Below are 27,802 nucleotides of genomic sequence, written 5' to 3'. Positions count from 1 at the left end.
TTGTTGTCTGCTGACAAGTTTACTTACAGCAAGTGTTAAAGAATGCAGGTTAAGAACAATGTAAATCTTTATAATTGGTGGTTCCACGAAATGTTTTGTATGGTCTGCAATCAACTGAACAACTCCAGTTGCTGTCATCTTCTGATTTCACATGCGGGCTTCAGTTTTGATTGTAAAGCTATGGTAATAGGTCTCATCCACAGATACAAAAATGCGAGGACTTTTAAGAGTCTTGTTTGCATTTATCAACATTTTATTGATTAAAAAAAAAAAAAAGAGAAAACTTTTAGTAGGTCATCTGTATGAAAGGGTGAAGTCACGTAATCTTCCTTTATAAAGCTGAGATGTCAAAAGGTATTTGTACTCCTAAGACATTTGCATTACACTGGCCTTGAAATCTGTTCCTTTACCACCTTTCTGGAGACAGCACACATTGGAAGACCCTTGGAGACATGTCTGTAGGAGCTGGCCAGTTTGCTTTGCCTCCATTGCTCTGACCCTGTTGGATTACATGTGTGTTTCCTGGACGAGGGGTCCCACATTTCCCTTCTTTGTAGCAGTACCTGTCCCAAGGGAGCTCTTGGCTTTGAGGTATTCAACCACTCCATACATCACCATAGACAACACAAGCACAGACAATAAAATGTACAGTTTGATGTAGACTTGCAGTTTGGTGCTATAACCAAAGGCAATGACAAATCCAACTGATTCCCAGAGACGGTAATTTGCAAAGGCAGCCTCCTTGTGTTTCTCAAATAAAGTGCCATAGAGTGCTGGAAGGAAGGAGAGACACACCTTGTGAAGATTAAGTCTACAACCATGTATTTTCTGCAAAGGGAATAAATAGACCACAGTGGGGAAGATAGACCCTCCCTCAGGAATGTCCAAGAAAGGAAAATACAAGCTTTGTCTTAAAACATTTTTATGCTCCTGTGACTTGTTTCAAGTGAAATAACAGACCAAAAAAGATAAAATAGAGACTATCAGAGAAAAAAGGAAGAAAATGAGAGGAAGGAAGAAAGGACGGGCTCTGTTGCAGTTGAGATGGCAGGAAGTTTATTTTTCAAACTATCAGCCACAAAAAAAGATGGTTCTGGCACTGACAAGTGAGTAAGTCAGAAGGAAGAGGAGATGGCCAGAAATGGTCCTTGACACTATAGAGTCTCCATGTGTAACCATTGAGAAGGTTATACCAAGTCCTTACAGGCTTTCACAGAACAGGTGGTTTTGTCTAGGGACAACATGGTTCTCAGGGACCAAATTGCTCTTTCACCGTGGAGCAGAAAGGGTAAAGAACAATAGGGATGTCCCTGCTGCCATCCTTCAACATTTTTTGGGCAACCTGCAAGGACCCTGCATGCACCTGTTCTTCAAGCTGTTTCTTTCACCTACCTAAGAACATGCAGAGACTGTTCATGTAAAATGCATGTTCTTTGTTTTCACCAGAACTTGGCCTCAGGGCCCTCCTAGGTGCAGCTAGCACAGTGTTGCTGATGGTAGTAATGTGTGCTATTCATGCTTGCCGAGTTAAGGGACGTGAACTTACCCAAAACACTGAAATCAGAAAGTTGAGGAGAGTGCTACAACTGGGCTCAGATTTAATATGCGGAGGAGGTTTACCTCTCTGAGATAACTAGGTTTTCAGATTTTCAGCTCCTGGATGGTCTGGCAAAAGAATATCCTTGATGCATACAGAACCTCTGGGCAGCAACTGGAAAACTTGCTTGACATAGAGATATAGTTAAAATGATAATCCTAACGCAGTCATGTTCGGTGGGAAGCTCCCACTGTGTTCAGTCAGCTGCACACCCACAGTGGGGAGTCAGGGAAGGATTCCCAGCCTCTGGGTCCGACTGGTCGGGCACACAGGGAAGGTGACAGAGCTTGCTTTCCCCTGGGTGCTGAGCTAGCATCAGTGGTGATAAAGAAGCGGGCGTTTCCACTGACTCAGCTGTGGTGTACAGGGAGGGAAGGAGAGGAATATCATGAACCTTGACTCTCCTTATCCGCTTTTCTATTTAACAGCACATCTTTTTGAAATATTCAGCCAAAAGGCACAGAGGAGTACAGAGTTATCTAAAAGTCCGGGCAGGCTCAACTAACCCTTCAATTTTATTAAGAAGGAGGAGACATCATCTGTATGTAAAAACTTACTACATTCTAATTACTATAAGAGGACATTTCCTGAGTATTTAATTTTAGAAATGATGGAAAATCTGGACAAGCACATCACAAGATGTACTTAGTTCATTAAACTGGCTGAGTGTAGTATAGTGTGAATTATTTGACAATCCTTCACAGTTTTGCCTAATAAATGAACAAGTACAAGTTGTTCATGTAACTTTGCTGATACACCCTGTGTTATCTTCTGGAAAAGGATTAGTGAGAAGAGTTTAATATAGGAAAGTTACTGATCCCATGACAATTCTGTGTGTAAAGATTCTGGCTTTCAGCTAGAAGTTGTTTTCCCTTGCTATTTTGAAGCCTTCTTTTCCAATCAAAACAACGTAAGGACTGAGTGAGAACCTAGTCCAAGGTTTAGCTATAGGAAGGGCTGACTCGGCAGGAAATTTCTTGTTTCCAGGATTCATTCCAGGAAAGCTACATAGGAGCACAGTGGTGGTTTGGTGGTTTTACTTTGAACTTAAACATTCGTCATTATCACAAACACTGTCAAGTGCAGTGTGGTGCAAGTTGCCAGGCTGAAGTTTTAGCAGGAGCTGCCAGGCTGGCTGAGTGCAGAGGCTGCTAGGTCTGAATTCTTGCAGGTCACTTCCATGGAAGTTATCCTCCCTATTTACCGTTGCCTGTTTTCCCACTCCTTCCCCTGGTACTGGTAGGCATGGGTATATAACAGGACTGCTGGAAATCAATTCCAGACTGATTCATATCCTTTCTAAAGACGCACGTCAGCCTGGAAAAAACTTTATTTTACTGTAGCCTGCCCGATAGCTCTGCGCTAGACAATTGTTACACCCCAAGCACACTTATTGCCAGTGGGGTAACAATAGCATTTGTGTTCAGGTTAGATAAGAGAGGGCACTATACACTCCGAAATGAATCAGCTTTCGTTGGAAATAAGTGAGAGTGTCCACAGACGTACACAAACATATTAGGAAACTTTTGTAAGATGAAGTGACTCACCTACTGGCAGCCCATACATCCTCTAGGGGGAACTCCAGTATTAACTATCTGCAGCAGGCCAAAGCAAGCCATCTTCTGTCACCACAGAATGACTTAAGTATGTGGCACAGTGCCACTGTATTTATTCAGTGGTTAATCTACTGAGGCCCAAGCAGCAGTCATGGGAGCTTGCCGAAGGAAGGACTGCAGAGCTTAGTCCCCAAAGCTGTTTTAGAGGTCTTATCTCACCTTTTAGACTTTGGGGCTGGAAATTTCTCATATGATGTATATCTATATAAAACTGATGAAAAGGAGAAGAGATTTGGTCCTAAATGGGCATTTCAAACTGAAGATCCTGTTTGGTGATGCAGCATTATGGAGTAATGTCACTGCACCTCTCTGATAACGTTTCATGTCATCACTTGATGTTTCATTGTGACAATGTGACAAAGCAAACTGTATAATTCTATAACTGGCAGCTGTGGAACAGCTAAAGAAGGTACAGACAAAAAAAGATACTGTGCAAGCATAAGGAACATTTGGGTTTTTCCCAACTAACACAAAGATGAAATTTGAACAAGTATTTGTCAACAGTCTGGGAATGGAGATGACCTGTTACAGTGCTGTAATAGAGGTCAGTCTTGTCACTTAGCTGCAGAGCTCACTTGCCACCAGGTGTGAAGCGTTGCCCACCATCTGTGCCTCATTGGGAGGTTGGGAACTGCAGCCACTTCCCAGCCACCTTCTCTGACACTTAGGTCCTCTGTACTTACCCCTTTTTTCCTAACAAGGGCATCAGGTCCATCTGTCTCAGGCATGCAGGGACCTTACTGAGGGGATGTCCACATCTCAAAGGACATCTCAAATGTATGTAAATCCCTGAAGAGAGGGTGCAAAAAGGATGAGCCAGGCTTTTTTCAGTGATGTTCAAGAAAAGTGGGCAAGAAGTGGTGAGCACAACCTGAAACATGGGAGATTTCCTCAGAACATCAGGAAAAACTTCCTCACTATGAGGGTGACTGAACACTGGCACAGGTTGCCCAGGGAGGGTGTGGAGTCTCCCTTCCTGGAGATATTCAAAAGCTGACTGGGCATGGTCCTGGGTAACTGGCTTTGCCTGGGTGGCCCTGCTTGAGGAAGGGGGTTGGACCAGGTGACATCCAAGTCCCTTCTAACATCAGCGCTTCTGTGATTCTAAAAGAAGCCAAATGTCTGAGGGCAAGGCTTTCTGGAAAACAGAAAAGTGGGATAAAGGACCCACCTTCCAGTGGAAAAATAAGATATGGCTGTCAAGAGTGTTGGGAAGAAGCCTGATGAGCAGTCAGGAAGACTGGCTGAAGGAGCAGGAAACAAATGAACAGTTTTACTTCAGAGAGAGCAAATCCTCACTCTTGTCCTTCCATGAACCTCGTCAATGAGGGCACTGATTTAAAATTGTACCAAAGGCACAGGACTGTGGGCTGTGATGAGAGAAGGTGCGAGTGTGTCCCTTGTATGTAATAGCTCTCCTCTAAAGGATATGAGCTGGAGCTGCTGCAGGGACAGAGAATCTGGCTGGTCACTTCCTCATGTGTAGAGGCAGGGACCCTACATGTGCTTGAAAAGAGATCACAGTGCCGGGCAAAGGACTGTGGTGTTTTCCCTTTGGCTCTCTAGGAGGGACATGACAATTTATCTAGTGGGCAAAGTCATCTAAGCTGCTGCAGCGACCAGAGGGACCAGAGGGAGGGAGGCCAAGACACATAAGCTAGTGTGGGCCCAGATGTCTAGTTCTGTCACTTGCATATTCCTATGGCATCTGCCAAATACAAATTTGAGACAGAGGAAAATAGTCATGGAATAAGAGGCAAAGTAGTGGAGCAGATGGGAGAGCATTTAACTATCTTTCTGACTTGGGCTATGGCATTGATTTAAAAAGAATGTGACTGACAGTCATGAGCAGACTTCACTTCATCATCATAGACTATAGCTCTTTCTTGCCCATTCCAGCATTTTAGAGTCTTTCTTTAGTGCCTTTAAGAGAATTTCCTCTAATTTTGACTAAGGGAAAAATTTGACTAATTCCTTAAGGAAGTTGGTTTGTATCAGCTCATTATCTGAATTCTAAGTACATAATAATTGCACTATATCATAAAGCAGAAAAAAAGATTGTAAGAACAACCATAATGCACCAGATAAGAAGTACAATGGCATACTTCCAGTAATAGACTCCTGGGATAACAGTGTAAGAAATGAGGCAAGTATGCAGTGATCTTTCCCCTCCAACATCCTCCTGATGCTGGCAATCAAAGACAGGGACTTCTGAATTGGAGATTTCCTCCGGACCACCAGGTTTTAATAGCTCCAAGAACTTTTCCCCCTGAAGTTATGTAAACCCAGCTTAAAAACATTTACATTTTTGGCAATGAATTCCATACTTTGGTTATACATTGTGTCAAAAAAAGCATTTATTTTGAATTCTATAAAGCCTGCTACCCGAGAAATTTATTTGGTGCCACTAGTTCTGTTATTAAGAGAAATAGTGAATTTCTAATTACCTTCTCCATTCTATTAATGATCTTACTGACTGCTTTCCTTACTTATCACTTGTCCAGGCTAAAGAGCTCTATTTTGTAGGTCTTCCTTCAAGTGGAAGTCTCCCATGACTCTGCTCCTTTTTATTGCCTTCTTATGCCTTTTCACATCGATTTTTGAAATGGAGCAGATCAACTACATGGATTTATTTGGTTGCATAATGTTGCTCTCTGTGGTTTTCTCCTTCAATTTTTTCTAATAACTCCTAACAACCAATTTGCTGCTTCTTTTGTTGCTAGCCTTTGAGATGATTTTTTATCCAGAGTGCTTTCCTTTATTGCAAAAGACAGACTAAATGTATCATTCTTGTTAGGTTTCTAATTTTCTTTAAAATATGTATATTCCTCCAGAATATTTATTCTGAATACCTGTTATCGTCTTCTGCGGTGTTCTCTCTTCATCTTGGAAAAAAATGTTTAATGAGTATTTTACTTTCCTATTTCGAACTTGTTCTTATTTCTTCTACTTTCCCATGAGCTGACATATTACTCTTAGAAGCTGTCATAAACCCATTATCATTTTTATGCACACCTTGTTTTATAAATACAAACATGCAGATTTTTATACCTCAAGAAATACATTTCATTGTCACCAGGACTTACCATTAGTTTGTGTCTGCCAAATAGCATCAGATAGGCCCCAAAGAGCAGGGAATATGAAAAACACAGCAAGCTGCTTAGGATGAGGTTTCCACAGCAGTAGTGCTATTATACAGGCGGTGTTTGTAACCGTGGCTGTTGATTTAGAAAGGAAGAAGAGAAATATAAATGTGATTACAAACAGGATAGATAGTGGTAGATAACACTTCTAAATTCTTCCTCCAACTAGAGCACAAGGCGATCTTAAAATCCTTCCAGTTCAATGAGATTTTTTGCTGACTGAGTTGATATCACATGAAACGTAAGACAATGCAGTCCTTTGACAGCCTTCAATTAGTAATTGTGAGCACTTTTCTGAGCTGGGAGATCCTGGGTGCTGGTATGGCTGTTAATCCAAAGGAAAGAACTGCCACTGAGTAGAAGGGGCTGCTGAAAGACTTGCAGTCGCTATGTGAAGCATGTGGGAGCTGGGAGGAAGCACTCGTATGCTCTCCTTACCTAGTCCTTAAGTGTAGGTTTTCTTTCAGGACCGCAGGAGACAGTTAAGGATATCTAGAGGGTCTGGTGACTTTTTGTCTTGCTTTTTAAAAGCAGTTTGTAAATGAGTCATTGATTCCTCTGCCCACAGGTGCACCTTCACAGGCTGAGTACAAAGACCATTAAGCAGAACTGAGAGGTTCAGAGGTCTTGCTTTACTAACAGTACAGTAATAATATAGTAATTTGGGTGTAGTAGTACTATTGGGGTTTTTATACTCTAAAATGCATTTCATAGAGTGAGACATACACCTAGGACAGACACATACAGAAGAATCTCTGAACTAATCACCGTAAGATAAAGGGCTCCAAATTTCTTCTTCCTTGCCCAGGTTTAAAATTTCCTGTGGACTGTGGAAGAAATGCCTAGACTGTCTAAATGCACATTGACTCAGTCAGAAATGTTTCTAATAATACAGATTACTGTGTAGTGGAAGTAAGATATTAGTACACTTCAGTATGCTTAGTGGGTATAGGGACAGAAATTAAATACTTTCTGGTATTTTATATGCCTCCATTACTATGTTATACACTGGAGAGGGAGATGTTCTTAAATATACAAATCTCATGGCAACATGAAAATTACTGTCCCATACATGAGCCCTCAAGCTGTTCTAGCCTGGCATATGATTTAACTTTATTTTTCTCTCTATAGCACAAGTAGTGAAAACAACACAAGGCCAACCTTTAAAAATTTTCCTGAAATTCCCAGACTGGTTGCTAAAATTTCCAAGTTTACCATTCCCTGAGTTTCAAATCAAAAACTTATCTCATGAGCTTCTCTGTTGCTTTTGCTCCATGAAGGTGAGGATGTTTCCCCCCCAGTGGAGAAGTCCTTCTCAGGTATAGTGTAGGCCACAACATCTGTACTGTAAGACCATTTATCATTGGTTGCATTACAGCTATAAAGCATCAAAGCTGTAGGGCACTTTCTGAATAGATAGTGCCCTCAAAAGCAGGGTGAACTATGCCACCAGCAAAGTGATGAAAGGCAGTGACCTCACCGCAGTGCTTAACTGTGCTGCACCTCTTCTCATGAATGAAGTTTGCCTCCAGATTGACTTTGATTTTAATTGACAGCTGGCAGCAAGCTCTCCCTTTGTAGTGCATACAAAGTGGGGAGCACTGGATTTGATATATTACATGGGATGATCACGCCTTCATGTGACCTTTACATACCTATTGCAAATAGAAGTTTTCTACCCGTGAAGTGAGAGATCTTTCCAAAGAGCAGAGAGCAGAGGGAGTTTACAGCTGAGAAGCAGATCATCACATAACCAACATAATGTATGCCCAGGGCACAGGTCACATAGGTCTGGAAGAGAAGAGACAGTGGTGCCACATTTTCTTCAGTGAAAATATAAAGCTAAGATTCAAGGGTCTTAGCCTGAGTATTTGGTAAAGAGCCAGCACGGACAAGATCAAAAGAGCACAGCTAAAGAGTTTGCTGACAAGTCCCTGGTGTATTGACATAGATGGCCTTCAGCAGCGATATTCCTAACCCATTTCCCAATCATGCTGGTGCCATGCAAACAGAGCAGTAACAAGCCAAAAAAATCAGAGCACAGCTCACTATGCAAATAATACTCCTGAAAGTGGCACGAGGAATTCTCTTCCCTTCCCTTCATAGCCCAAGAGATGAAAATTGACAGTCAGCACTATGGTCATTACAGAGCAGCTCACAAGAAATGAAGATGACCTCACCTGTAAGAGCATACGACCAACGGAGGTGGCCACAGAGCCTCCCTTTCAATCCATTCAAACAGAGCAGCAACCACACTCTTCTGTCTGCTTATATGTAAGGTCTGAAAGCTTAAGTGTCAAATAAGCAGCTCAGAAAGGTTGCCCCCTTTCTTTGGAGGCTTTCTCAACCAATGTCTGGAGAACACACCTGCTGTATGCCTAGGTTTGTAGAGAAACTGGAGGAGCAGAGGTGGCTTTCATCATTTCAGTCCTTCAGGGTTTGGACCTGTTGCACTAGTGACCAGTGAGGGCTTTCAGCCAGCCACATTGAGGATTTGCCCTCTTACCGTAAAGGCTGTCAAAATAAAATACGTGGTATGTGTGCTGACTTGCACTTATCCAAACTCTAGGGAAACCAGAAGGAAGGAAGATATAAAAGCTTTGCAGACACTTGGCTTTTCTCCCAGTTTGTTATTTACAACAAGCTGAAGAGTTTGAACCTGCAGCTCTCTGCTGTGGCCTCCGCTGGTGAGTTAAGCTCTCTACAGCATTCTTTTTGAGGCTGTTCCAAGGGACATATTTACTGCTGGCCTCTCCTGTTTGAAGATGTCACTCAGAGTTCATTCAAGTAGAAGTAAGCAGTAATTTAGCAAACCACAAATCACCATGGAAAACATCTTCATTTAACAAGTAAATATAGATCAGATGCAACAGTAAGACACAGAGACACAAAAAACAGTCAGGCAGAAACAGTTTTCATTGTCATCCACACCTTTGTGTAGTCACCAGCAAGAAATCCCTGTTCAAACCCACTGTACATTGTCAGAGGGATTAGAAGACACTGTCTTTTATCTTTAAGATGCTGGAAAGTTGCTAGGAACGTAGACCAAAAGGATGTTGTCTCTAGTATTTCATTCTCAGTCTCTGCTTGGTCCAATTTGATCTGGTCCAGAAATATAACAATCAGCAACACAGCTAGCACACCACTAGCTGCAAAAACAAACCAAAACATTAATGAAAAACTGAGGAATGCTGGAAGAATGATGGGAAGTCGCTTGCTGCTGTTATTGTTCTGACTTAGTGCTTAGGTCTCTGTGGGATGTTTTGGCAGATGCCTTTGATTCCGCTTCAGTCTAAAGGCCATTTCTGTGTAAACACAGTGGGCTGATCTACATTCACATCTTCTGCATACAGCTGTGCACCTCGCAAATCCCCTCAGTTTAGCTGTGGCTGGCCTGTTGTGACAGCCGCTGGACCAGCTGCACGGCCACAGAGGGTGATGGCTCACCCTTCCAGGGCAAGCCCAGGGCCGCAGGGATGGGGAGCTGGCCAGAAGCAGCTCCCTCGGGAGCTGTAAAAAGGCTTTACATCAACACAAGAGAGGAATATTCACTTCCAGTGCCAAGGTTTTCATGGCTAGGGGGAATCTTCCTTCAAATACATGGAAAGAAAAATAAAAGGCTTGCAGTAGAACTGCTGTCTTGGATCCCAGTATATGTTGCTTTTTTTTTTTTTTTTTTTTTTTTTTTAATAGGTCAGCTTGGAGCCGTGCTTTGAGTATGGAATATGTGCTATATTAAATACGATAGTGAACAACTCTGGATGACTTGAAAAAGATGGCAGTTACAGCTTTGAAGCTATAATTTCCTAGCAGAAGCAGTATATGAAAGAATACATGGGGCAGTTAATCATAAAATGGTCATGTATGTATCAGTCTAGGTTTGTTGCTTGTGGAGAGAATCAGTGTGATTTTTTTTCACGTTATCAAGTAGGTAACTGTGTCTCATGATATACATGAAACAGCCACAGATTCACAACTAATTGCTTTGTTACAGATGCCAGGCATGATTATGTTTCCTCTCTTACGTATGCTGACTAGAATTCCATCCTAGTGGAATTCAGAGTAACAGGAGAACCACGCACCTTTTCCCATCTACTTTCCCTGTTTAACATGCTCCTATGATACAGTGTATGGGCATGCTCTTTTCTGTGAACTTTTAATGTCCAGATACATTAGCAGATTTTCAGTAAATTGCCTCAATTTCTTATTGCTTATTATTTCTCATCCATGTCTCCTAGAAGGAAATTTTATTCTCCAGTGTCCTGGTTCTCCACCGTGGCTGAGCTGTGAACCCTTTGTGATGTAGGTCATTTCGGTTTTGCTAGGGTGTTTATTAGTGCTTATGGACTGCTTGCTGGACTTATAAGGGCAAGAGCAGAACATCCACATCTACAGGACAAATATTCTAACAAATATGTCCAATGAATCAGGAACATTTGTAGGAGATAAGTAAATGCATGGCTTAATAGTGGTTGGTATGAACATAAATAGAAACATCCACGGTCCTTGAGAAAACTAAACAACAAAAGACTTATCCATTATTGTCTCCACCCAAGCTGGGCAAAATATGTATTCAGCAACCAAATAGAGGAGACATCTTAAAAAATGTCTGTGAATGAAGTATTTAGCTATGTCATTTCCCTCAAGGTAGGAAAAGACATATCCTTTATGAAGAGCTTAAAAGAAAAATGAAACCCTACTGATGCAGGGTCAGTAGACAGCAGGGCTGCATTCATTTTGCATGAGCAAAGCCTAAGGGAGTGTTGTATATGTTAGTCATCATATTTAAATTTAAACTTGTGAGCCAAACCTGCCTTTAGCAGAAAGGCATCAGCTCCAGCACACTCTGGAAGGGAAGTGAGGGGATATGCTTTGCATTTTCTCACCCATTAGGAATGGAGGCTGGGGAAGCAGGGAGGGTTTGCTGCAATGCCCTTGTCCAGTGAAGGCTGGCTCTAACCAGATCACATACTCGCTGTTGGAGCATATGACAAATTCCATGCATCTGTCTCAGCGTAGAGAGTACACCTATGTGCAGAGACTGCAAAGATATTTTAATAGAGCTAAGGTGACATGTTACCTTGCCAGATACTTCCTATTTATACAGAGAATAACTTGTTTTGAGCTGGATACTTTTTGAACTTTCTTCACAGAATGAATCTTTGCACATCTATTTATGTCTTTCCAATTTTTGATGGCATCAGCTTTCCTTGTCTCTGACTCCTCCTAGCCTTATGCAAGGAAGGCCTATAGCAGCTGTAGCTACTAAATGGGACATGCGCCAGTTTGCCTAGTGCTTCTTTTTATCTTCGCCTTTCACACTAAGGTATTATAATTCAAGCATCACAGCTGACAATTGACTGCAGTTGTAAAATCTCAGCAGGGATCCAAAAACCTTCCCCCAAATGATTGCAGTTCTGGGAGCCGTGGTTCTGGTCCACCTCTAATTACAGTGCAATTTTTGTGCTAAAACTGTTTTACACATGGCAGGACACCAGCCAGGCATCCCCAGGTGACTAGAAGCTGGTGAGTTCAAGTACCACTAGCTGGGCTGCTCTTAGCATCTTGGACCTCTGCCTGCATATATAAATCTGCCCAATGCCATCAGTAACTAGTTCACTATTGCTTATCCTGAAGATGGTGAATTTAAAACTATCTCAAACATAACTGGATAAGCTGCTGTAATCCTCTAAATGCCATGTGGGCATACTTTTGATTCTAGTCTGTAGAGCAACACTGACTTTGGTTGAAACAGTGGGGTCACCACACTGGGTTTCAGATTGATTCCAGATGAAAAGTGTAAAGAATGTCTTGTTCCTTTAAATAAAAATGATACAGCGCTGGAACAAAGCATTTGAAACTATTTAGGAAGGAGTTGTTTACATCTCTCACATATCTTATTTCCTTTTAGCAAATTGGATTGAAGGAGGAAGTTGGAAACTTGATCTGTAAAGTCATACTGGGTTTCACAAAGAGTAGGTTCCCCATCAGTGATATTCATTAAAGACTGTGTGGGTTACTTACCAGTGTAGGTTCCTAGCAGAGTGTAGATTAAGGAGCTGGAGGATTCTGCTGACCCGGTGGTGTTGGTGGTATCAGTCATGCAGTCATATGCTCCGCAGCATGCCAGGTTTTCTTCTGAGATTTCCACTAATTCAGTAAGAACCAAAAGAAAGGCAGGTCACAGAAGAGATCAGATGAGTACACACTATATGTGAGGACATAAGGAGAAGGGAATCCAGTGCTTGGTGATTGATCCTGGTTTCAAGTTCTTCCTAATTAGAGATGCTTAACTGCAGGATCCCCTTTAACACACAAAAATTCAGTTTAACAGAAACAGTTGCTCAAAACAGAACACTGAATTGATGGTTACTTGGAGTCATAGACTAACGCCAGAGGCTGAAATCTGAATTCAAGCTCAGTTTGCAGTATTTAAAGTTCCAGCATGTATCTGTACCTCTTAATCATAATACCCCACAAGACAGTCCTTCAGTTTACAACTCCAGTAAACGGATCGACTTCAGTTCTTACAGCCAGAGCACATGATTCCTCTCCAGATAATTTCTGTATACATTATAGGAATGGAAACCAGCTCAAGGCATCTTTTTGTTTTATAAATTCAAATTATGATTACCCACTAATGCAGTCTTCCAAGAAATCAATTCTTCCTGGCTTTATTATTTTATTACTGGTTTTATTACTCTTTGTGAACATACTTGAAACTAGAACAGTTTGGCAGGGTTTACAGTAAGACCTTTGCTTTGTTCAATCCCACCTGTGTTGTGCTGGGCACGTGTCAAAGCCATACACACGCATGCACTCATGTACCCCGTGTGTCACCACAACACCGTGCCCACTTCCTCCAGTACCTTTTCTGTAAAGAAAAAATACTAACCAAGGTGTAAACCTGAATAAGCTGCGTAGTGGGGGAGGGTGGTCAAAACCCCCATACAATTATTTCTATGCTTTCACTGAAGGATTTGTCACTGGTCCAAGCATAACAAAGGGCAAATACAGTGTACCTTAGCTGATTCCTTAAACAGGACTTGATCTGTAATTTTTCAGTTAAGGTTATTGTGTAACTACTTTTAGTGTGCTTTTCCCCATTGCTTGTGATTAAAGTTACTGCAATGTGAATCACCCGTTTATATAGCTTCATAAACAAGTTCAGGTTCAACATCAGATAAAACCTAATAACATAAAGAAGAAAATCATTGCCTTTTTATAGCCAGTGGCTACTGCTATACAGTTTTGAACAAACAGACCCTCAGCAAAATTACCATATGCAAAAGGTGAGTCACACTAGTGAGGTGTGGAAGAGTGTAAAACAAGTTTTTTATCTGTTCGTGCATCATCTGAAGATGAAGATGTGCATGCAATTAGTGATATGGAAGCTGCAAGGCAGCTCTGTTCCTCTGGAAATAAGGCTGAAACATTGATGAGTGACAAAGGGTAACTCTTGTAATTTATATTGATTACTGTCTTCTGTTGTAGTATTACCTCATACTGTAGCGTGCCTTGCTGTGTCTGATGCAGTGATGCAGGCGTTGTGTCAAGTGTACATATGTCTGTATTTTATGCATTTTGATTCTGCAAATACATACCATATCTTTCCAATTGCTCAGTGAAATTATATATCTTAAGTACATGGACAATATGGGTGGATATGTTAGAAGAGAGCAGAAGAAGTGAGTGGCTGGAGATCCTTACCCCCTCGCCCCCCCAAGAAGCACCCTCTAGGTCTAGGTTAAAGCTGAGTCTCACTGAGAAGGCATAGTTGGGAATTTTATGGTATGGCTGCTCATCACTGTTGTGAAGATATGTAAGGCCTTTGGCTTTGAGAGCTGTTCACAGCACACCACCCAGGAACGCAGCACTTCCTGAAATCCAATGTAATTAATATAAAAGAAATAAAAGAGTTTCTTTAGAATTTAAAGGAACATCCCCAGATGTAAAACTAGGAGGGGATTTGCAAGACTAAAAAAAAAAAAGAGTATTTTAATCCTCCTAATATGATATGTGCTGTGAAGCAGAGGGGAGTAAAATGGTTGCAGTCTGTGCAAACCCCATAGCTGCACCACAGCCTCTGCCCTGCAAATGAAATCAGAACAGGCAGTCCCTCCGAAGACATCGTGTGGCTCAGTGATCAGGTCAGCAGGGCTCTGTTGCACTTGATACAGTCCTTTAGCATTCTGCTTCGATGGTGTTTCATCTACAGTTGCTTGGGTTTAGAAGCATGATTTAGCCTAAGTATCACACTTTGTGACGAGTACTTTGCCATAAACCCAAGGATTCAAAGATTAAAACCTAATTCTAGTTCCCTGACATTTAGTTTTAACCTTATACCTATTTGAATACCCTCCAGAGGACATACTCTTTAACTGAGCCAGGGAAGAGAGGTAACTTCTTGCTATTCATAGTAGCAGTGTATATGGAAATCACTTTCCATGTCCATCCTGTTCTGAATTTGACAGGATAGGGAATTCATGGGAGACTGCGATGACAATACACTGTAGCACTTTGAATCTCTAAAGTGGCATCCAAGTATTAATTTATCTTCAGAACTGCCCTTTTAAAACTTACATCTATTACAAGCATGGGAAACGAGGGCAGCACTGTTAAGTGATTTCTTCAAGCTACATCGGCATCTGCTGTCTGAGCCTGAAATACAGCAGAGGAGCCCTGGCATGCAGACTCCTGCCAACAGCTTCTTCTATTCCTTGACAATTCTGTAAAGCACTCATTTTCAGCAAGCACCAGCATCAGCTTGACTAACCTTGAATGTTTAACAGCAAATTAATCCAATACTACAAGCTTCGTGAAAGAGCTGCTTCAGTGTTTTGCCTTTTGTTTTAATCCACTTTAAATGGAAGTCAGATGTGAAAGACCGTCACTGCCATCCAGCCTATCTATGCTTTACAACACAGGAGTGGAATTCAAAAGGAATTCAATAGACTTCTATTTTTGAGCTAGTTGTCTGAACTGTCTTTATAGCTGATGAAGGGTTGATAGAAAATAGACACTTCCAGAGAGCAATTTAGCCCATGTATTTTAGATATCTAGAGCTAACTCCCATCTGAAGTGTCTGTTTTCACTGACTATGAGGGCTCAGCTACAGAAATCTACCTTTTAACTGTCTAGAACTAGCAGATGTTTATAGAAAGAAGGGCCAAGATTTTTAAATATATTTTACCTTTGGTAGAAGCTTGACTAAATATCAAGGATGAGATAAGATTTCCGCAGATGCCAGAGGACTGAAATATCAGAAAGAAGACCCCAAAGTATTGGTTGATAATGTCTTTCCCATTTTTTCCTGCTTTCTCAGCGTATAAATTGCCAGCAACAGTGAGGTAAGTGCATTTGGCAGACCAGAGTGGTGCTCCTCCTAAGCCCAGGATCACAGAGGTAGGGATTAGTGTGTACCTGCCAAAGAACACTTTATTTAGCATAGTTATTACCCATTAGCATAATAATCATTTACCCAAAGATCCAGAGGCAAAAAGAGACATCAAAGAAATAGATTTCACCTGTGTGTGATTCAATAAATCTGTTACATGGAACCAAGAAAGGGGCAGCCCTAAGAGGTTTAGGATGTGCAAGCACCCCCTGCTGTGTCCAGGGGCTAGGCCTAGGCTGGCCGGCTCTGTGCTTACGTAATGGAGAATTAAATCGCACCTGCCCTTCAGAAGGTGGATCACAACAAATTTCCTTTGTGGAGTTGTGTCCCCTGCCACTGGAGAGCTGACGTTGTTCATCCACCTCTGAAAGGGCAAGGGCAAGGCAGGAGCTGGCTTCCTCCTGTGGCCCTCTGCTCTCAGAGCCACTGGCTGGAAGGCAGCCTTCCCTTCAGTCTTTTCAAAAACAGTCCTAAAAGTAATTTTAAACAAAATCTCTGTTCATTTTTTGTTTGTTTGTTTGTTTTGTTTTATTTTGTGGGTTTTTTTTTTTCCTTTTCTGAAGGGAAATCTCTGCTACACACATGAGCTAAAGAAGCAGCTTCAGGTAGGTGGATGGATGCATTCTTTCTGGCTTTTTGCACATTTTCACCTCTGCTTCACCTGCTACTGGATTTGTTTATCCATGTTTCTTGCAGGTAACACCTTTTGCATCCAACTTTCAAATCCACAACAGAGAGGTAGCATAGGAATTAAGAAAGAGTTTTGCCCTTACTGTTTTTGTTCAAACACAATAGACAGGGTTAAAGTATTTAAATTGTACCAGCTAGCATAGAAGTTCCCTAAGGAGAATGCGATGTAGCAGCACATAGAGCCTGTGATGGTCCACTTGCAGCCCAGCTTCTTGATGAGGATTGGAGGGAGGAACATGGATGAGAAGATGAGTGCAGCATAGATAACACTTAGGGAAGCAACGCCCAGGCCTTCTTCTGAGTGGAGACTGCTCTGCATGGACAAAAACAGTGGCTGAGACAAATTTTATCACAGGGACATGTTATTATGGCATATGGAGAGAGGCTTCAGACAGAAATAGAGGCACACAGAAGCTGCGGCTGTGTAGTACTGTCTCTTTTCCCCAAAGCAGCCTGATTATGGATTCATGGTTTCCCTCACAATGATAGCCCATTTGTCAAAATATGATGCAAAACCAGGTGAGGATTGCTTAGAGTCAAAGCCTTGGTAAGTCAGATTTTAGATTATTCAATGTAATTCATTCGAGTTTCTCTTTGAAAACAAGCTGAGTGAAGGGCAACTTCTTTTCTTGGCCTTTACTTTTTGTCTCAGGCAGGAATATCCTCAGATCTGCGTTGCAAGGGCTGACTTAACAACAGTGGAAGATTATTTACTTTAAACTACGGGTCTGCTAATTTCTAAATTCTTCTGAGGCCAAGGTCCAAATACGTTAATATGCTTTCAGCAGCCCTTTGTAATTGGAAGTAATTGATTTACCCATATTTTCTCAAGGGAGGAATAACATTTTACTGATCTAACCAGGTTTTATATTTTTACGTTCCAAATAGTTCTCCTCTTGGCTTGACACTGTGGAAGTTGCAATGAGAAGATCAAGATGCTGCTTAACAGTGTTTTCCTGTTTGTTTTCATTAAAAGCTGACACAATCCAGTATGACTTTGGAAGGGGGAATGGATGCTGGGAGGGTAGCTTTGGAGAGTGCTGGAGGAGAGGGGGGCTGCTGGCATCTGCACTGAACATTTCCAAACACTTCCAAGCCCTGTGGTGGCTGTGTGGTCCAGCCATGCAGGACAATGGTGGCAGCTGGGCAGCACCCTTGGCAAGGAGCAGGGATCAGGACTGTGAGGTGAGGAGGTGCTCTGTTGAGCAGTGTCAACACATTTGAGAATCAAAATGGTTGTTTTGTAAACAGGCAAAGAGCTTTCCTGGTAACAGAGATCTTATTTCTCAAATACCACATGCCTGGTTTTGTCAGCTACAGCTGACAAATTAGAAGCCAGGCCTTCAAAATCATATAATTAGCTGATTTGTTACTGGTTTCTTTTGTGGGGTTTTTGGGTTTTTTGAGGGTTTTTTTTTGGTGGTGATGGTAGTGGTTGGGAATGGAAATAAATGAATAAATGATGAAAATTTTCAATGTTTCTCCTGCAGGCTACAATATGCTAAAATAACTTATTGCTGATTGCACCTTAGCAAGTCCTCTTTAACCAGCAGAACAAAATGAAGAGAGAAGAGGGATACTTCATGAATTGGCACCACTCCCTCCTGCAGCATTAGGGAGGCTTTATGTTCCAGCACTTAACCTGAGTGTGCACCGTTTCAGGCTATGGGGCTAACTTGTGGCTTCTTGGGTTTGTCTTTCCCCTGCCTCATTAGTCTGCCCAGCTCATAACATCTCCATCCACTTTTGGGACTGTTTTTGCAGAACTTCCCTGAACTCAGAATCTGACAGTGTCAGCAAACAGAAACTGCTCAAGGAGGGGAGAAGAGATGTGCGGAGCAGGGCCCTCTTCCTGGAATGAGGTCAGCTCCTTGTTATTGCAAACAAATACATCATGGTATGTATCAGACTCCACCTTTAAAACATATAGATGCCCACACCAGTGAGAAAATCCAAGCAAATTGATCAGGGTCATATTTTAATATCCTGCCTAAAGTTACTCATGGATGGCTTATATCCACTTATTTGTTATCAGACCAGCAGAGTCTTCTAGTTTGAGAAGTTCCTCCTTGTGATTATCTACTCTGAAGTATTCATAGACAGCAACAGTAACCCTCAGTCTTTTATTTTGGCTGTGCTAAACCAGCGAGATCTGATGGTATCCTGAGCCTTCAAGTCATTCTTGAAACCCGTCTCTGCTACTGTGGTTTAAGATGTTCATGCCAATACAAGCCACAGCTGCCTTTGATTTAAAATAATATTTTTATTATTATGTTATATCACGATGCCAGGAATTATTGTATTATTTATACTTCAGTCATTTAATGGATTTGGCATACATTTTTATTATTCCATGTTGCTGTATAATAATAAATATAAAACAATTTAGAAATATTCAAAACAAACCCTTTCCAGAAATGGAATTTGTTTTTCATTTTGCAATGTCTTCTTTTGAGAAAAATCTCAGAAAAATTTAGTTTTCACCCAAACAACTTTTATGGGCCTAAAGAAGTAAGTCTGACACGATTATTCAAACTGTTTGAGAAGTACTAGAATAAAATATTTAAAAAATGCTATGGATCTGGATGACGAATACTAACCTGCAGCCAGCTGATGTCCTAACCCACCTCATAAAAAATAATTGCACGTGCCTTCCTCCCAGAAACTGTGGAGAGACTGACAGTTTTTGCACTACCAGGTAGGTGGCCTAATGCCCTGCCAGCCAGTGGGAGATACTCCGCTTACCTGTAGACTCTGGAGTCCTCCATAAGCAGTGAAGAGAAGTAAAAATCCAAAAGAAATTACCAAAACATTCTTAAGATTCCTTTCCATGTTGATTCATACAAGACAAAAGGTCTGGCAGTAGACAGAGCTGATCCAATTATTCCAGGGGGTGCACTGAGTTGGAGAAAAACAGCTTATGTTTCGTTGGAAGAGGTCACGTCTCACTGCATTGGTAGTGGGAAAAGTTGTTAATTATTTGAGGATTGGCCAATGAACTTTACTTTTACTGATACTGAAAACTCTTTATGGAATTGTTACTCATTTACCAGTTGTGACAGAGGCAATAACGAGTGCTCCCAAAGGACATCTATCAGGTTTTATTAGATAGGTATAAAAGTCACTTGCAACACTTGGACCAATTTTAGTCTTGCAGTCATACATTATATGGCTCTCTGCTATCACTAGCAAAGGAGAAAAATGCAAGCAGTGAAATGATGCTCTGTCATAAAGATACACTAATCCATAAAGGGCGAAAACTAAAGGATCATACTGAAATCTATGTTAGGCCAATTGCTCAGCTAAGGTTAAGGAAGCATACTAGGAAATGAGATCGATTGTGTTACAGCGTTGTCTGTACACCAGCTCTATACCTAGGCAGTGCAGCGAACCAAAGTTGCTGGCTGCTTGGCAAGCGGGAGAGTCTTCCTCCTTGGTGAACTCTGTGGCTTTGGTGTTTCAAATTGACTAAGTCATACTCATGAAGATCATTATTCCCCATCTTTCCCATCAGCTCAGAAGCCAAGAAGAAGCATGAATTTAGCAGGTACCCAGAAAAAACCCAGCCTTTGTGGGATGCGCTTGCCAGTGCTACCTGACTCAAGGAGTGAAAACTTTCCTCCTAGCCAGCCCGCCTTGCCCTGCGTGCCCCTGCTTTCCCCTGATTTCAGAGCCTGCCCTTTTGAAACTGCATTGTCCTTTTGTTCTTGAGGCACTGACCATCCTGCAAGTCCTCACTGAGTTTTTGAATATTCCCTTTCTGAGCAAAGTCCTCTTTGCCCCTAAGCCTGGCACGTCGAACAGACCCTTCCTGCAGCTGTAGCAGAGGAGAGATTTGAACTTGGGAGCAAAGTGGAATCCCAAAAAAGTCCGTGCTATAACGTCGACAGATTCAGGCGGAGGTGGTCTGTAGGATGTCTGCAGTGTCTGGTGGCAACGCACCGCTAAGACTCGATCTAAACCCCACTAGGTGGCACGGTTTTGCTTCCCACGGGGACACTCGAGGGGGGGGGGGGTCGGGGAAGCTTTAACGCATTAGTTCATTTAATACGTTAAAGAGGTCACAGCTAGTTTCTACTTCGGAGAAAATTCCAGTATGTGATTTTTTCATTTTCTTCTTTTGTCTTATAATCTTCTTGAATGAAATAGCACAGAAAATAAAATCTTCTAATTCTCTGTTGTTAATGGCACTTCTATATTGCAAGCCTAGATAGTGAAATGCTGGCTTTTTATTTTGCAGACTACTATGCTCAGCATGCAAACACTTTCAAGTAGATCACAATGCTGCTCTTGTTTTGCAGTATTTGTAATCCTCTACAAGGCTTATAAATGAAACTGGTGGTAGTTTATCCAGTCTTTTTAGGTTTGTAGACTTGCAATTTTCAGGTCAAGACATTTCAGAAAAAAATTATACCTGGTGATAACATGCTTGTTTCTGTTTTGGATCCCGTAGAAAGAGTCTGCAAAATTTTAGGGGTTTGAGATCACAGGTTTAAAACCACTAGAAAAATGAATGAGAAAATGTAAGAATAATGCTTAACCTAAATAAAAGTATAATTATCACCTGCTCCAGCAGAGGCAAGAACCAAGGATAGTGCAAAGTGCACTCAGTTATAGAAGGCTTTATTTTAGTGCTCTTTCTTGACATTAGCAGTAATAACAACACAGCTTTAAAAAAATCAGCATTAACTGGATGCTATTTTTAAAATGTAGTGTTGGATAGGTTATCTGATCAGCAGATCTGCTGCTTCTGCTCTGGAGGAATTCTTAACTCCTCAGTCACATCCTCTCAGCAGCACAGCCTTGAAGAGTATACTGGGGAGGATGGTGGGGGGGTTGTGGAGGTTTTTTTTCTCTCCTTTCAACTGATCAAAGACCTTTCAGTCTATTCCACATCCCTTGCCCAGAGCTCTGGCTTATCCAACTGCCTGGTCCTGAGCCCCTCCTTAGGAATGTGCAGAGTCTTTACCAAGGTGATCTGATAAGGCAGAGGATCTCTTCCTTTGGTACCAGGCAGTGGAGGCTCCGGCAGGCCTGCTGTGTATCACCCTTGACACCTCTTTCATTCTTTCTGCCAGCCTAACTAAGATTAAGTGACCCTCAGGATCTGTGCACTGCATTTTGGGCCCAGCTTTCCTACAGGAGACTGCAGCCACCAAACTGAAATGCCTCGCAGAATGCAATCACAAAAATGTGAGATAGAAAAGGCTAGTTAATTGATGACTCCATCCCACAGCTGATTTGTTTTCCCATGTTTATTTTCTCAGTGTAAGTAAAAAGGACAGCCTTTGCTCAAAAGATTATAGTACCAGAGGCTAATCTTCGGAGGGGTTTGCGCTTCATAATTATAATTTCCCTATTTACTCTTGGCTGGTTAAATATATTGTTTAGGCAGTTACTTTAACAACAATAACAAAAAAAATTACCCTACACCCAGAACACTCACTGTAGGATTTCTGCCTTGGGAGGCTTTTAACTGATTAGCTCCTTGGTGGTACACGATGATATTCTTTGAGTCTATCTGTAGAAAAGATGAGTATTTTTATATGCCAGCTGGCCAATGGTTTGGCCACCCACATAATATGGACAAGTGTTGCAAGAGCTGTTTTCTGAGCTGACCCTAACTGGCACTGGTCTCCAAGGAGCTGACACTGACAGGAGGTGCAGGGGACATGTGCTTGCCCATGGATGCCTCCAAACAAAAGGATGGGAAGAGGGGAGAGTGCACATAAAGTCTACATGTTCCAAAATTAAACTGATTATTCCCCTTTTTCCATGGTGAAGGCACTGCAGATGTACTAGAGGGGAACATCAGCCTGCTGTCCTGAGCTGTAGCAGTACTACCAGGCCCTCAATGTGCTGTCTTGCATTTGGAGCCCTCAACTGTGGTAAAGCCAGCAGATTGCATGGTCCTTCTTGGTAAGCTACAGAAAACTACCTGGCTCACACTCCCAGCTGGTTGAACCCATGCTGCTGCTGTTTAACCCACCCTGTTAGGCACATGAGCCCTATAATGTCTTTCCAGAGACTAAGTGGGACAGTTGGGACACTCCTTTGACTAAGCTACCACTGCCCCAATTGCCCACCTCCTGGGGCTGTCACACAGAAGACACCTTTCGTGGGCTGCAGCAGTGTGAGTGTCCCGAGGCAGTAAGGTACTTCTCCAGAGAGTGGGGTAACTGTAAAACATAAGGTTGGTGCGCCAGGCAACATTAAATGGACTAGATGTGAAAAATCTTTCACAGTTTGCAGATGGCATAGGAAAGTGTGGCTGAATCCTAGGACATGCCCAGGCACATCTAACTACTGCAGCCACTCTTTTTTCCCAAAGTCCTGTTCTCCCAGGAAATTAGCCTGTCCTGACATACCTGCAGTGTTCTCACCTGCCAGCCCAGTGCCCGAGTTCTCCATTTTGATTAGCCCCTTCAGAAGAAAAGGGGCTAATTAAAATTCAGGGCTGCTTGGCCCAGGCTGTCTACACGGCGTTTCCTTTCTTGCTGCAAAAGCCTGGCCATGTTGCTCTGTTCTTCCCCTCCTCCTTCACCTGCACTGGTGCCCTGCTGATTTTGAAATTGATACAGGAATGGCTAAAACTGATGCACGTGCCTTACGAAACCCAGCCATTCCTGAAGGGGCTTTAGAAAATACTGGCTGTTACATGTTGAGAGAGGGTCACAATTCAGATGTGAGGTTCATAACGCAGAGCTGAACAGATTAAGCAGTAAAAGCTGGTTTTGCCTGGGAAGGGGGTCGGAAGGGACTTGCTGGTCAGTGAACTCTTAACGGCCACAAATCGGAGGAAAATAATTTTTGTTGGGCCAAAGGCTTCAGCAGTGTCAGTTGCTCCTGTGTGCCTTTAAAGGTCTAAACATCTCCCCCTCCTCCAGCATTTCAGCTCTAATTTCCAAATTTCTTGTATTTTCCTTCTCTCCTTTCAAATACCGCTCCTTTTCCATCATGCAATGCATCCACAGATGCTGTCCTTTCATCTGTTCTCCCAAGACCCCTCTACATGCATGGCTGCATAGACATTGGTATGCCATTTCTGTCTGAATCCTACCTGCTGATGTCCTTTATCTTTCTCTGGAGGCACCAAACTGTCAATCTCAATCTCCCTTTATGTCCTTGATGTATGTAGTCCTTCCTTACTGCTTTTTTCCTTTTACTGTTCCCTAGCCATTACCCTGCCTTTGTCTCTCTGCTTCTCCTTCCTTCCCTCATCTCCTGAGTGCCAATGGACTTTTTGCTTCTTAAGGGAGTTACCTGAAAACTACTGGTGGTGTTCCCGTCTCACAGACTGCTACACTACTTTTAGCCTCACTAGCTGTAAGGTCTCTCTCCCTTCTCGCTCAACACTGCTCATAATATCTCATGAGGCTCTTTTCCAGCCCCATCATCTATCACTTAAGGAAGAGGAGGGCACACGCCTTGTTTTCTGGGCTGGGAGCCAGCTCATGGTAGAAGTGGGACCAAATGGAAAAAGAGCAGAGAGGGTGCAGGCCATAGGCTTGGATGAAGTTGTGACTTTTCTATCAGTAGAACCACATGGGAGACTTTCCCCGCAGGACACTTGTCTGCTCTGCTAAATGCAGCTGTCTAAATAACCAATATAGCCTCCATAATAAAGGCAGGACTCAGTTTAGGATAGGATGATGTGGCTCCAGTCCAGTTTCACTGCCATGGTTTAACCACAGTGCCACACAGGTTCTCACTCCCCCACAGTAGGATGGGAGAAGAATTGGAAAAAGGTAAAACCTGTGGTTTGAGATAAGAACAGTTTAATAACTGAAATCAAGGAGAAAAAAAAGAACAAACCAAATCCCAACAATAATAATTGTAACTAAGAGGAGTGTGAGAGGGAGGAATAAAAGCCAAGGGAAACAAGTGATGCACAATACAGTTGCTCACCACCTGCTGACCGATGCCCAGCCAGTCCTCGAGCAGCGATTGTCAGCCCCTAGCCAACTCCTCCCAGCTTATATACTGAGCATGACATTGTATGATATGCAATATCCCTTTGGCTAGTTCAGGTCAGCTGTCCTGGATGTGTCCCCTCCCAGCTTCTTGTGCACCTACTCACTGGCATGAGCATGGGAAACTGAAAACTCCTTGACTTAGAGTTAAGTGCTACTTTGCAACAACTAAAAACATCAGTGTGTTATTAATATTATTCTCGTACTAAATCCAAAACACAGCATTGTAGAAGTGTTTCTCACTAAGAAGAAAATTAACTCTATTCCAGTCAAAACCAGGACACTCACTCAAAAATTGTTATGAGACAGAAAAATAGTTCCCGTAACTGTTAGGCTTCTTATAGATGTTACCTCCTGTGATTTCCATCTCTCTTGGTGGGAACTTTCAATGCATGAACACATCTATGAAAGTGTTCACAGACACTAAGTCTAACCTTGGGAGAGATTCAAGCATTTTGAAGGTAAGCCCCTGCCCCTGTGTGGCAGACGACCTCTCTGCAGAGGACACCTAAGGAGATCAGCCTCTCCGGGCTGACAGCTTCCCCGTGAACAACCCCCTGTTTCTCCATCAGAAACCAGTATTGCATTCATTCTCTTATTAAAAGGTGCTTTCATCTGGTTCAGACTCAGTCTACTCACATTTTACCTCCTTAAAACTGTTGCCTGACCACTGACATTGTACATGTGCTTTGCCCTGCATTTTGGATGTTTTGAAATAGCTGGGGTAAACCCATTTCTAATCCTAAACCAGTGCTGTGACTCAGTTGGTAAGACTTAACACCCTGTTACGATCAACATGCCACTGTTGTGATCTGTGCTTTTGTAACGAAAGGCTCGGGAGGCGGGTCCTGCATATGAACAATAGACTTCTGTATGGCAGCGGCTCTGAAGTCTTAAGAGCCATTTACTGGAAACTGCTGGACTGCATACTGGTTGTTCAGATGAACATGCACCACAAATTCCTTATACACACCCATGACGTGGGCTGGGAGGATAGGATGGGACTGTCAGCAACCCAGACCCTGTCCTCTCACCTTCCTTTTTTAGTTCAGAGCTGGCTGCTCGTGTTATTAATGTCCACTATCAAGCTAGCACAAAAAAAAAAAAAGGTCTATAATGCTTAGCCAGGAAGCCCCTGATTTTGAAAGGCTATTGCAAAGATTTGTGACCAGTTTATCAGCTTGTGGAAACAAAAGGGGGAGGAGAATGGGGCTTGATCCCAGACAGCGGGATAGCTTAAAGGCGTATCAGTGTAGCATTCCCAGCATGTGGAGGTTCTCGCTCTCCAGTGCCTGCCACCTTTCATTTGTCCGTTGGTTGTGCCCATGGGTGGACAAATGATATAAGAGAATATTTGCCACCTATTTACCAACTTGCCATCGATGTAAATATCTGTGGCAGATAAAAGGAAAAGGTAGCATAGGTCTCTCTCTCTATAAGCTTTGCTCCCACTCGCTTCAGCTTTCTGTCACTGAAGATGCTGTTACCACTCTACGAGCAGCAGCTGCCGAGCTGCAGAAGTGTAAGCAGGGGCTCTTGAGAGTGAAACATAAAAAAATGGCTGTTCTGTACAGGCCGGTGTGCAGTATGGCATGAGAGAAAGGAGTTGTTACAGGCACAACAGAAGATCTATTAGAATTAATCAGAATAGGCAATTTTGTTGTTTTCTTTCCTGCAGTAAATTTTGAAAATAAAACTTCTTCCCTGTCCCGGTAGGTATCACTGATTGCCTGGGGCAGGGGGTTACCTGTTTTACCTGGCCTTTTATGCGACAGAAAATATGAGGAAGTTCCATACCCTTCCCCTGTGGTGACAGAGAGTCTCTCGCACGTCTGAGCAACAGACTCTTTCCCTTGCCCAAGTATTGGTGAATCATGCAGCTGTCCATGACACTGTTTCTCTACCAGCTATCCCTGTCCCTTTTCCTCCCATCCGCAGCCCTGCCTTCTCCCACACACATCCCTCAAGTCTCAGGCCCATTAGTCTGCACCTCCTTGTGTTCAAACAAATCAAATTACCTTTTCAGGTGGCTTCCTGTACTTTGAAATTATGGAGTTATGATAGATCTCCCTGGAAACAGGTACCAGAGTCCAGGTGGGAACGTCTTGGCGGTTGCTGCTCTGAACAAGCTTCACATTTCACATCTGCTTCAGGGAGACTAGCAAGCCCTCTGTGTTATCTTTAATCTTGCGCTGATCTTTAAAGAAACTGCCCCAGTATGCTCATGAGGATTGCAAAACTCCTATCCCACCCTTCTCTGGAAACTCCTCTTCGTTTTGTTAGTCCTTATGTGGGCCCTGAACCAAGAAACAATATGTCGGAAGACAGGACAGCTACAACTCCACTCTTGTATATCATCTGAAATGTGAGTAATCACTGTTTTGATTGCATTCTTGTTTGTCTATTCACTTCTCATGAACTGTTGATATTCCACCAAATGGCCCCTGCCTCCAGAGAAGTACTGAGATCACTGATCAGTCAGTCACTCAGTCCATTTCACAGAAGCCATTCAAGACTATCAGTCACCCCCACCATGGTGTGGTGGACACTTAGTGGGGACTTGAAGGTGAAAAGTTACATCCTGTTACCACTAATTCCTTAGTCATTTAGCAGTACCGCAGGAATAGTCACTGCATACAAATAGTTTCAGCCTGAATTGTATCTCTGGAAAGTCATCATTGTTGGTTTTTTTCCTATTAAATCACTCACAGATTCTGTTCCAGGATCCAGTGCAACCACTGGAAGACTGCTGGCTTTGGCAACAGTAGATTCAGTCCTTCATATGCCAGTGGATGGATCCCCTTGGCTTTCCCACATGAGAGAGTTAAAGCTTGGTGAAGTCAGCTTAAGCAGGAGGCTAAAGACTTCCGAGCATTGTAGAACAGCTCTGGAGAAATGTGGAGGAAAAACGGCGAGCTTAGTGGGCAGGAAATCTAGAAGCAATATCTAGTTCCTAACAGACTGCTAACTTCAATAGGCTCTGTGAGAAAAGGCATTTCCATTCTCTTTGCTAGATTCCCTAAGGCCAACAAGCAGACCGGAGTGGACAAAATATGTTTATGGCTACTTAAAAAAAAATATATTCAATATACTTGACTGTCAGAAATTACAAAAAAAATACTAAACATGGATTTCTCCTTGCCAGTCCTCTGGAGGTATGGTAGCTTTAATTATTCAGCAGTAAAGACTGACTTGATTAAGTTTTATCTTAAACATTCTGTTCCAGAGCTAGCTTTTTAAGTGACTATGTGTTTTTCTTAAACAGACAAATAGGAAGAAATCCAGAGTATACTACAGAAAATCTCAGTGCCTCTTCATTGTGAGATGTCTACCCTGCAAGGGAGAAGAAAATTAGAGAATAAAACCACATCATATGGAGAGGGAGC

At 42.4% G+C, this 27,802-nt stretch overlaps 1 protein-coding gene across 1 annotated transcript; it reads right to left on the bottom strand.

The window, feature by feature from the left end:
• Positions 1-266: 266 nt before the first annotated feature.
• On the bottom strand, positions 267-19,964 carry UNC93A (unc-93 homolog A). Its single transcript, XM_080388979.1, has 8 exons — positions 19,189-19,964; positions 16,575-16,756; positions 15,550-15,779; positions 12,381-12,506; positions 9,288-9,505; positions 8,012-8,147; positions 6,300-6,431; positions 267-773 (listed from the first exon to the last, which is right to left on the bottom strand). Exons 1-8 carry the CDS (start codon positions 19,273-19,275, stop codon positions 508-510), a joined length of 1,377 nt encoding a protein of 458 aa, XP_080245105.1. The 5' UTR covers positions 19,276-19,964; the 3' UTR covers positions 267-507.
• Positions 19,965-27,802: the final 7,838 nt, after the last annotated feature.

This window comes from Falco punctatus (genome assembly GCF_963210335.1).
Source record: "Falco punctatus genome assembly, chromosome: 5".
Classification (NCBI taxonomy): domain Eukaryota; kingdom Metazoa; phylum Chordata; class Aves; order Falconiformes; family Falconidae; genus Falco; species Falco punctatus.
The sequence above is the reverse complement of the archived record's forward strand: the minus strand, read 5'-3'. Positions and strand labels throughout refer to the sequence as shown.